The sequence below is a fragment of the Salmo salar genome, chromosome ssa15, assembly GCF_905237065.1.
Source record: "Salmo salar chromosome ssa15, Ssal_v3.1, whole genome shotgun sequence".
NCBI lineage: Eukaryota > Metazoa > Chordata > Actinopteri > Salmoniformes > Salmonidae > Salmo > Salmo salar.
The window spans coordinates 83,715,240-83,727,437 of NC_059456.1; the positions used below are offsets into that span (position 1 = coordinate 83,715,240).

Consider the following 12,198-nt stretch of genomic DNA (forward strand, 5'->3'; position numbering starts at 1 on the left):
AAATGATGTTGGAGGTGGCTTATGGTAGAGAAATTAATATTCAATTCTCCAGCAGTAGCTCTTGTGGACACACCTGCAGTCAGTATGCCAATTGCACGCTCCCTCAACTTGACATCTCTGGCATGGTGTTGTGTGACAACTGCACATTTTAGGGTGGCCTTTTATTCCAAAGTTTTTGTCACGTGCGCCGAATACAACAGGTGTAGACTTCACAGTGAAATGCTTACTTACAGGCTCTAACCAATAGTGAAAAAAAAGGTGTTAGGTGAACAATAGGTAAGTAAAAAATAAATAAAACAACAGTAAAAAGACAGGCTATAAAAGTAGCGAGGCTATAAAAGTAGCGAGGCTACATACAGACACCGGTTAGTCAGGCTGATTGCGGTAGTATGTACATGTAGATATGGTTAAAGTGACTATGCATATATGATGAACAGAATAGCAGTAGCGTAAAAGAGGGGTTGGTGCACCTGTATAATGATGATGCTGTAAAGGTTGTCGAGAGTTTATTATTTAAAAAATGTTTTACCCCTCTGGTTGCACATTTAACATGCTGGTAGAAATGAGGTAAAACGGATTTGAGTTTCTTATGGCCATATACAGCTCATTGACTGCAGTCTTAGTGCCAGCATCTGTTTGTGGTGGTATGTAGACAGCTACGAAAAATACAGAAACTCTTTTGGTAAATAGTGTGGTTTACAGCTTATCACGAGAGACTCTACCTCAGGCGAGCAAAACGGCAAGACTTCCTTAGATCTTGTGCACCAGCTGTTGTTTACCAATATACATAGACCGTCACCCCGTGTCTTACCAGAGGCTGCTGTTCTATCCTGCCGAAAAGCAGAAAACTCGCCAGCTGTATGTTATTCGTGTCGTCGTTCAGCCACAATTCGGTGAAACATAAGATATTACAGTTTTTAATGTCCCGTTGGTAGGATATAGGTGATCGTAATTTCTGTTTTATTTATTTTTTTATTAGCGATTGATTGTACGTTGGCTAATAGGACTGAAGGTAGATTACCCACTCGGTGACGGATCCTTACAAGGCACCCAGATCTTCGTCCACGATACCGCCGTTTCTTTCTCCTGCGAATGGTGGGGATGAGGGCCTTGTCGGCCGTCTGAAGTAACTCCTTCCTGCCTGACTCGTTCAAGATAAAGTATTCCTCCAGTATGGGGTGAGTAATCGCTGTCCTGATATCTAGAAGCAATTTTCGGTCATGAAACATTTATATACAAAATAACTTACAAAACGCGAAAAAACATGCACAATATTACAGTTGGTTACGGGGATCGTAAAACGGCAGCCATCTCCTTCGGCGCCATTCTTCAGTGCATCATGGACTGCTCCCCATCAGTTATAATCCACAATAGATTGTAAAACTACTTTGTTTCTGATCAAAGTCCAGATCTGTAATCCACTCATGCCTCATGTGCATTAACATATCCTAGGCCAGACTGGTTTTGCATTGAATGCAAAGTAGAGGTGTGATTCACAGACTCATTCACTAGCAATACTCATGTTATCAGATATCCAAGTGCTCAGTGTTTTCTGATGTTTGTCCCTTCTGATGCCAGCCCTGGATATCTTATGCCGTCTATGAGACCAGTGGGTGGGTAGTAGGGTTGGCACTGCCCCACAGGAGCAGAGGTTCCAGACAGCTTAGTTAATCTACCCCATAATCACCTCTGGGCAGTCAGCCCATGGTGAAGGGCAGAGCAAGCATGGTTCAGTAATACAAATCACAGCAGGACTGGACAGAGCCTTTCTGCCAAAGTATGAATAATAGGTAGTTCTACAGCGTTAGTGCTTAAAAACAGCACTTCTTCTGTCATTGGTGTTACTGATGGATTATGGCCCTTTCTGTCATTTGTTTGGTGAGGGAGTAGGCTGTCTGGACTGTGTACACATGTTTGTGTGGTACACTAGCGAATGCGTACCAGCCCCGTAGACATGGGGATCAAGAAGCTTGTAGTACTAAGAAGAATGTGACAACACTGAACACGCCACATGAATTAACTCGTCGAACTCTTGTGTGTCTATGCTGGGCAGTTGAGGAATGGGTCCCGTTCTCGGGGAATAAAGGTGTCCTTTTGTCCTCGGCTGGCGCCGGGCCCAGAGCTGAGGAGGTTGCTGCTGTTAGAGCAACGTGTGAGACAGCGCTTCTCTCTGTGACCACTGGATTCCACAGGCCTGTTTGTGTGCGTTGGTGACGTTTGAATGTGAAATGAAATGGAGCAGCCTGTCATTTGTTGATGACAGAGCTCATGTCTACACTTCCCTGTTGCTATAAACAAAGGATATTGAAGGATGTTTGGTCACACTAACATTAACCTATATAGGCCAGGCATTTCCCTTTTCATACCGGTGAATCAACTGCGAAATGGACTTAGACAAACCCATGTAGACAAACCATGTCCTTGTAGTAAAGTATGTAGGTTATTCCCTACAGTTTCCAGTAATAGTGCTATAAACCTTTTTTTCAATTCAGCCTGTGACTGTGTGTTTAGTCATGTGTGGGAGTATACTTGGCACCCATGTGACTTTGTGAATGTTGGAACTGGACCAGACCAGTGTAATTTTCCTTTCCTCTCCCATTTTCCCAGGCAGCCCTGTCAGTCCTCTCTCTTTCCAGGATCTGTTGATCCCACCCAGCCACACGGCCAGCTGTTTAAATTAGTGATGGGGGGGAATCGATACGGGTTACATATCGGGATATTATTTTTGACGATCGTTTTAACAATGTCGGCATATTATTTTTGCCCTAGTTTTTTTAACCTGACCAAAACAGCAGTATTTTTCTTTCACAGCTTGTTCTCCATCTTTTAAATAGGGAGCCAATTTGTTTTCAGCACTTTAATTTCCATGACCGATCAACTCGTTCTCATGGCTCTCGTCCCTCTTCAGTGGACACATGGTGAGCAATATGTTTGGGACATTGAATCGCGGTAAAATCACAGTATCAAATCACAATACATATTGAATCGCAATACTTATTGTATCGGCACATAACTATCGGGTCCCTGGCAATTCCCAGCCCTGGTTTAAATGGCAACTTATTTCTTACAAAAGGGCAAGCCTCTCCTTTAGTTTGCATTGTTATATCTAGCAGCAGCATATGCCCTGCCTGACCCAGTTTATGGGTTCTCTTTTGAGTTGTATTATGGTAATTACCTCTCTGTTTCACTCAGTAACCCTCCAATCAGTCACTGATGACAAGAACAGGGGCCAGGTCCACCCTCAAGCTCTAGGCTAGAGTGAAATCCCCTGCTCTTGAGTCAGACCTATTATTTCTCTTGCTGGTAATTCCCTCTTTGACTCCTCTTGGAAATGTTTGCAGTAAGATCAGCCTGGGGAGTGTCATGATTGTTTGTCAGTGTGTTATTGGTATCTCCAGGGGAAATGAGGAGGCTTATTCAGGGTTTTTCTGGATCAAAAAGGGGCTTAGGTGGTGGGTTTGGCAGGGAGCGTGGTAATGGGCACAGTTGAATTTGAGAATTCTAGAGGCCCCCCCACAACTTTTCCTGCAATTCTCTGAATTTCCCCATTGAGCCAAGATACATTTTTGCCGTTTTAAAGTTAAATCTGTGCAATTCTACACATTTTGCCATGAGCTGATAGAAAATGTTGCAGTTCAAGAGCAAATTCCCAGAAATTCTACATTCTGCCATGGAGCTGAGAGAATTTTGCACTTTTAAAGATAATTTCCTGAAGTTCTATCCATTTTGCCATGGCTAATGCTGTGTTCTTTTGCTGAAACTGAATATCAAAATCAATACTGGTAAATTCATTGTCTAGGGAATTTTATATTCCCCTGACTGTCTAGCTTTTGCTTTGGTGATTGTTAGTTCTCAAAGTCTTTATATATATTTTTTCTAAAATAATAGATTTTCTACATGCTTTATCTGGTTTTAGTCATTTATGTTTACACTGAAAGCGTTTCAGTTTTTTTTTGTACAGTTTGGAAACCAAGGGTTTCTATGGCAGAAAAATGTATGCTATTCATTCAACAACACAATCAATCTATCTGTGCAGTTTATCAGAAGTCAATGATCAATGGTTCTCTGAACTATCCTGCTGCTACTTCCATAATGAAGAATAGTGCATTTCCATTGGACACAGAATGTGTCTGACTTTCCCCCCCTTTTTATAGTCCCTTGAGAAAGATGATTGGGAGGGTAGGCAGTAGGCACTACTAGGCAGGTAAGGGATTCCCATAGGGACTGACTGACTGATGTCAATGGAACTGAAACAGCAGGTTTACAGGAAACATGGAGGTATGTGTGTGTTAGGCTTGGGAAAATATGTTTCGGAAAATTGGGTATGTTGTTATTTTATTTTTTAAGTTGCTTTAGAGCAGGCTGTCTTTGATCTGCCCTGTTCTTTTACAACTCAATTTAGCATGTTGTGGTGGTTCAGTTGGCACTACTTTAATTAACTTCCTGCTTTGTCCTGGTTCAGGTTTCATCTAATGGCACTTCCTTCCTCTTTCCCAGCACTCCCTAGGTGTGTAAGCAGCTCCTGTAAGAAGGGCCCACCACCGGTACCTCCGCGCACCACCTCCAAGCCCTACATCTCTGTGACGGTGCAGAGCAGCACAGAGTCGGCCCAGGACACATACCTGGACCAACAGGACCACCGCAGCGAGGCCAACAGCCAATCAGGACGCAGCAACTCATCCGATAGCCTCTGCAGCCTGCGTACAGGCAGCCTGGCCAAGGGCTCTCAACCCCGGGCCCTAGCCCCCGTCACTGCCCCTGTCCCTGCCCCAAGGGACTCCCACCCACTTCCCTTCTTCAGCACCACCACAAGTACTGGCACCCAGGTTGAGCCCCAGAATGACACTCTAAACCCAGGCCCCAGCCTCACTCCAGACCAGTCCCTAACCCTTCCAGAGCCTGTTCCCACAAAGAGGAAGCTCTCGTCTATCGGCATCCAGGTGAGCCCAGGAATCAATTTTCTAAATTGACTGTTAGTTTAGCTTTAATGTCTGTGATGCACTGTAATCTGTTGGGAGAATTCTTAGAATGACTGACTAATTTGTTGTAATGGTTGACTCATAGGTGGACTGCGTTCAGCCAATCCAGAGAGAGGTTCAACCGCCCCCCTCGACCAAGTTCCAGTCTATTGGAGTGCAGGTGGAGAACGGCAGGCCGTAAGTCAAATCCTTATCAACACAAGATAATCTCAATCAGCTGTTCATAGCCACTTGCGTAATAGTCATTTATCATTTTCTAGGGATGTAATGATTCACCTATACACATCGGTCCCGATTCAAATGTTTAAGATGCAAGTGCAGCGGTCCACAGACACCAAACCAATGCAAATGAAGCATGCTAAGCATGCATCGGTCAGAAAACCCGATTTCCAACATTACGAATCGCTGGATCACTAAAATGTTTTGCTCATATTACGTTCTTTCTACCTTCTGAAAATACCTCACATTTCTGGTGACAACTGATGCGTCCTCTGTTAGTGTCGAACTGCATGTAACTTCGTTGACAGTCATTGATCTACAAGTCATTTTGCATGCTGAACAACCCCAGACAATATCAGTAGTCTAGTCAAACTGCGCACTGTGCCCAGTTTCACCCGCTGACCGACGCGAAATAGGCTGCCTTTTCCTGATCTTGCACATCTACGTGGCACCTTCATTGTTCAAATGCTAAAATGCCTTGTATGATACAGTATTAAGCTTTATTAGTTGTGACAACCTGTGTAATTTGCTAGGTTATTATCTAGGCACTGTTTTACCGGAATAAAAATAAGCTACTGGAGACCTGGGGTTGGAACCGACTCAGGGAACAGAACTGAAAACAAGAACATAATGACATTTTTCCAGAAACAGAACCAGGAACGAAAGTGATCTATACTGTTCTGGAACAGAACTGTTATTTTAAAAGCATGGGAACTGCGGATTTTTTTTCCAGTTCCACAAAAAATCACGAATTGCCCATGCGCAAAGCCCTCTCTCACTCAGAAACGTATTCCAGTGTCTGCCTGCCAGCTGAAAATCTGTGTGTGTGGGTTACCTGCCCCTTCCCCTTCCGAAGCATAGTCTACTGACTTTACAAGAAGTTGGGGAGATTTTTAATTGGAGAATAATTTATGAACTTTTTTTAATGCTAAGGATACTGTAATTATCAGGTTTCACATCGGATTTATTAATTAAAAAAAGGCAAGACGTGTTTTTATTTGAATTCTGGTGCCACTCAGCTAGCTCACTAACAAGCTTGTGTCTGCAAACTATCATCTGGCTATACCTGCTGAGCGGAGCTTACGATATAGATTTTATTTTGATCAGGTTACATTTCATTTTTTTGCAATCAGTGTATATGGTCATTGTTAGATTTACAGGGTAAAGTTGATAATATCATAACGAGGCACACTGCATGGTCAGAGCGAGAGGAGAAGATATTTAAGTCCAAACAGTTTTTAAGATGGGGGGGGGGTGAAATCCAAAGTTGTTCTATATATTAATTGGCTATGTCATAGCTAATTTGTAAATCATTAAATATTGATACGTTACTAGCTAGTGCTGAGCGATTAACCAACATTTCGGTTATTTTTCTTTTTTTAAACAACGTCTGTTCAATTATTTGAAATACGTTCGTTTTTTTGTTGTTGCTGTGAGCGCAATGCACACATTGCACAGTTTCTCTAGAGATGAATTAGCTTGAACTGTGCAATGTAGTAGGGAGTTGTAGTTTCCGATAGGCCTATATTCTACATAGTTCAGCGCATACAACCTGGTGATTAACTCCAATGACCATAATCCATTGCGCATCTACTTGTCCGGTCTTTCTTTTATGCCTGCTGCGGAAGAGACAAGAATGAACATGAGGGGATATAGAGAGCAGTTGTTGCTTCATGAGGTAACTCTACCTGAAAATACATTATCTAAGTGATTGATAGTTGGTATTCGGCAGTCCATAAAAGTATGCTGTATTTACTTTGAAGAACTACAAAATACTTATTTTGTCAGACAGAATAGGCAGCAGATCTGTAGAGATGAGATGATAACTTGGAATGAAATGATAGTCATCAAATAAACAAATGTAATATACACAACAATTGAAATATATTTTATTAAAGTAATGTGAATAAATGATGGTTAATAAGTGATAAGCAGTACCATCGTGGGACTTTTATTAATTGTTTTATTCTGTTACAAATGATTGCCATGACTTTTTTATATATATATATATATATATAATTGAACCGAAACCAAACCAACCTCAATGTTAAAAAAAAAAAAGTTTAACCTTTATTTAATCAGGCAAGTCAGTTAAGAACAAACTCTTATTTATAATGACGGCCTACACCGGCCAAACCCGGACGACACTGGGCCAATTGTGCACCGCCCTATGGGACTCCCAATCACGTCCGGTTGTGATACAGTCTGGATTCAAACCAGGGTGTCTGTAGTGACGCCTCTAGCACTGTGATGCAGTGCCTTAGACCGCTGCGCCACTCGGGAGCCCAACGGCACTAATCGCTCAGCACTATTACTAACTCAAACGCATAATCTGCAGAGATTACAAGTTAATTAGTGGGTGCTGGTGATATCAGAACCAAAGTGGGGAGAGAGAAAACATGGGCAACATTGCGTCCCCCCCAATCTGATAGTAGTGGGGTGGTAGATGCTTAGTTTCAATTATGGCTCAGATCAGGTGCCTACATAGTACATACATCATTTTATACACACACACACACACACACACACACACACACACACACACACACACACACGAGGGCCGGGATGTTACCAGTATCGCGATACTCGTTACTGTTGTGGCGAGGAAACAAAACACGAAGAGGATATAACTTCTTTAAGAAAACAGCCCTAATGTTGGAAACTAACATCATTGTTTCCAAGCTATATCACACAATATATTACATACAGTAGGTTCTTAAAGGACTGACTAGTAAGGGACGCTTCGTGTTTTCATTTTTGCCATGGAAAGAATATTGCGATACTGGTATCGTCACAGCCCTAACACTCACAAGTCAGCTCAGACAGATCCAGCTCAGACAGATCCAGCTCAGACAGATCCAGCTCAGACAGATCCAGCTCATGAGCTCCATCAGCAGCACATTTGAATTTTGGATGGAAAATGAATGCGTTTATATAACAGATCGTATTGCACCGAAACGCATCGATTCGTTCTCTAATCAAACCAAATCATTTCAAACCAAAAAGTTTGGTTCCTGTATCATATCGAAGCCCATGTATCTAGATGCGTATGGAATCGTCTTGAACGGGAAAGATGCACATCCCTGTCATTTTCACATTGGAGACCTTGATGTTTTCAGTTACGTTTCCTTCACAATCTTTAAATTGAACTGCTTCACATTTGTTTCCATCTCCTGCTGTGTTCAACTGTTACTCATCCATCCATCCACACCCTCTGTAATCCCTATTTCCTCCCTCCATCCCTTAGTCCCTCCCCTCCTGCCCTGGCATGGCTTCAGCCTGTTTGGTCCAGGCAGTTACAGTGGGGGAAAAAAGTATTTGATCCCCTGCTGATTTTGTACGTTTGCCCACTTACAAAGAAATGATCAGTCTATAATTTTAATAGTAGGTTTATTTGAACAGTGAGAGACAGAATAACAACAAAAAAATCCAGAAAAACGCATGTCAAAAATGTTATAAAATGATTTGCATTTTAATGAGGGAAATAAGTATTTGACACATCTGCAAAACATGACTTAGTACTTGGTGGCAAAACCCTGGCAATCACAGAGGTCAGACGTTTCTTGTAGTTGGCCACCAGGTTTGCACACATCTCAGGAGGGATTTTGTCCCACTCCTCTTTGCAGATCTTCTCCAAGTCATTAAGGTTTCGAGGCTGACGTTTGGCAACTCGAACCTTCAGCTCCCTCCACAGATTTTCTATGGGATTAAGGTCTGGAGACTAGGCCACTCAGGACCTTAATGTGCTTCTTCTTGAGCCACTCCTTTGTTGCCTTGGCCGTGTGTTTTGGGTCATTGTCATGCTGGAATACCCATCCACAACCCATTTTCAATGCCCTCGCTGAGGGAAGGAGGTTCTCACCCAAGATTTGATGGTACATGGCCCCGTCCATCGTCCCTTTGATGCGGTGAAGTTGTCCTGTCCCCTTAGCAGAAAAACACCCCCAAAGCATAATGTTTCCACCTCCATGTTTGACGGTGGAGATGGTGTTCTTGTGGTCATAGGCAGCATTCCTCCTCCTCCAAACACGGCGAGTTGAGTTGGTGCCAAAGAGCTCCATTTTGGTCTCATCTGACCACAACACTTTCACCAGTTGTCCTCTGAGTCATTCAGATGTTCATTGGCAAACTTCAGACGGGCATGTATATGTGCTTTCTTGAGCAGGGGGACCTTGCGGGCGCTGCAGGATTTCAGTCCTTCGCGGCGTAGTGTGTTACCAATTGTTTTCTTGGTGACTATGGTCCCAGCTGCCTTGAGATCATTGACAAGATCCTCCCGTGTAGTTCTGGGCTGATTCCTCACCGTTCTCATGATCATTGCAACTCCACGAGGTGAGATCTTGCATGGAGCCCCAGGCCGAGGGATATTGACAGTTCTTTTGTGTTTCTTCCATTTGCGAATAATCGCACCAAATGTTGTCACCTTCTCACCAAGCTGCTTGGCGATGGTCTTGTAGCCCATTCCAGCCTTGTGTAGGTCTACAATCTTGTCCCTGACATCCTTGGAGAGCTCTTTGATATTGGCCATGGTGGAGAGTTTGGAATCTGATTGATTGCTTCTGTGGACAGGTGTCTTTTTTACAGGTAACAAGCTGAGATTAGGAGCACTCCCTTTAAGAGTGTGCTCCTAATCTCAGCTCGTTACCTGTATAAAAGACACCTGGGAGCCAGAAATCTTTCTGATTGAGAGGGGGTCAAATACTTATTTCCCTCATTAAAATGGAAATCAATTTATAACATTTCTGATATGTGTTTTTCTGGATATTTTTGTTGTTATTCTGTCTCTCACTGTTCAAATAAACCTACCATTAAAATTATAGACTGGTCCTTTCTTTGTCAGTGGGCAAACATACAAAATCAGCAGGGGATCAAATACTTTTTTCCCCCACTGTACCAAGGTCACTCAGCAGTCACTCTGAGCTAGCGCTGGCAGCAGTACAGTGTTAGTGTAGCGTCTCTCTGTCTCTCTCTCGGTCTGTCTGATTGGTGGCCTTTCTCTTGTTTTGGCTACAGTGGAGGAGGCAGAGTGCTGTGAAGAACTGGCCATTTAAACAGCCTAGTACAGAGTAATTCTCCCTAATCACATTGGTTGGACTGTATTGCCCACTTCGTCTGTTCTCCCTATCACTGACCGCTGTAATCTTGTCCTTTCTCTCGATTCATCTTTCTCTCTCTTTCCTGCATGCTTACTCAGTCACCCTCTCATCATGCCGTTTCTCTGCTTTTACTGCAGAGGCAAAGAGAAAGGCAATGTGCTTTCAGCACTCATGTCCTTGATCTATCAGTCAAACTCCACTTCATAACGATGGCTTTCTGTATGCCTGTCGTTGGGAGAAGTCTGATCTAGCACTAATGGCTGAATACAAACTGTCCTTGGTCTATTTATTAACATAAAGTCTGTTCCAGTAATCTCTGGACCACAGTAGTCAGAGATTGGGGCAGTGATTTGTGGTCGTCAGGCCCCAAGGTCAACCTTATTACATCCACAGTAAATGATCTCCGAACTGCACCAATACTAATTTATGTGTGTGTGTCCGTCCAGACTCAGCCGGGCCAGCAGCATGGCCTCCAGACAGAACACGGAGACAGAGCCTCAGGACTCGCAACAAGACGCCCATCCCTCAGAAAACAACAGTAGAGCCAACTGCAACAGCCAGCCGGTAGATCCCGCCCCCGCTGCCTCCAACGGTGAGGATAGCGCGATGGCATGGCATCCCCCCAAACATGCCCCAGTCCAGGCCAGAGTGTCTGCCTCCCCCCCAGAGAGATTGGACCCGGCCCTGGACCCCTCCTCCCTGCCCCCTCCAGACCCCAGCTTGGAGAGTGGCAGTGTCCAGGGAGATGCAGCCCAGCCCGGCACGCCCACCTGCCTCCGGGATGGCAACTGGTTCCTCAAACTACTACAGGCTGAGACGGCACGTATGGAGGGCTGGTGTCAACAGATGGAGCAGGAAACCAAAGACAAGGACATCTCAGAGGAGGGTAAGACACAATACACCATACTCACTCTAACCAGCTAAATGTATACAAGACTGTAGACTATACTCATTCTGATAGGCATACAGAGGTTTTTCAGAGAGTAAGAGAGAGTCTATCATACTCACTCTAAACAGGAGACCTCTATACATTAGACAGAGATACAATCTCCTATCAGTGAATACCTTGTCAGTTCTGTGACATGTGGAATTGGTATTGAGATGATGTCCTCATCCCTGAAGCCCTAAGACAATACACAGTCCATATCAGCTCCTGTCTGTTGTGGAGATTGGAGAAGGCAGGACAGGCTCATTTAATGCTAATAGTTAACGGCTAACGCTGCTCATTACCTCCTTCAGTCTAATGGCACTACTGCAGACGGACTCTTTGATCCTCCAAGATCTGGCTCAGGCAGGCAGGTAGATGATCTACTTCTGTGTCAGGCAGGTGGATAATCTACCCCTGTGTCGGGCAGGTGGATAATAATACCCCTGCGTCGGGCAGGTGGATAATAATACCCCTGCGTCGGGCAGGTGGATAATAATACCCCTGCGTCGGGCAGGTGGATAATAATACCCCTGCGTCGGGCAGGTGGATAATAATACCCCTGCGTCGGGCAGGTGGATAATAATACCCCTGCGTCGGGCAGGTGGATAATAATACCCCTGCGTCGGGCAGGTGGATAATAATACCCCTGCGTCGGGCAGGTGGATAATAATACCCCTGCGTCGGGCAGGTGGATAATAATACCCCTGCGTCGGGCAGGTGGATAATAATACCCCTGCGTCGGGCAGGTGGATAATAATACCCCTGCGTCGGGCAGGTGGATAATAATACCCCTGCGTCGGGCAGGTGGATAATATACCCCTGCGTCGGGCAGGTGGATAATATACCCCTGCGTCGGGCAGGTGGATAATATACCCCTGCATTGCAGTTATTGAATGTGTAATGAACAGGATTGACTCCCACATCAGGTTATTCCACAGCAGACCTGTATTGTATGATCTTACTCATGCAAATGTTA

The 12,198-nt window shown here is 44.1% G+C and overlaps 1 protein-coding gene across 2 annotated transcripts in view; it reads left to right on the top strand.

Annotated features, from left to right (window-relative positions):
- LOC106572356 (disks large-associated protein 4) overlaps window positions 1-12,198 on the top strand; it is a 117,442-nt gene that overhangs the window by 101,381 nt on the left and 3,863 nt on the right. For both annotated transcript variants that reach the window (XM_014146416.2, XM_014146417.2), the window contains exons 6-8: window positions 4,498-4,940; window positions 5,065-5,156; window positions 10,741-11,180. In XM_014146416.2, the coding sequence (XP_014001891.1) occupies window positions 4,498-4,940; window positions 5,065-5,156; window positions 10,741-11,180 (975 nt within the window). The remainder of the gene's footprint in view (window positions 1-4,497; window positions 4,941-5,064; window positions 5,157-10,740; window positions 11,181-12,198) is intronic.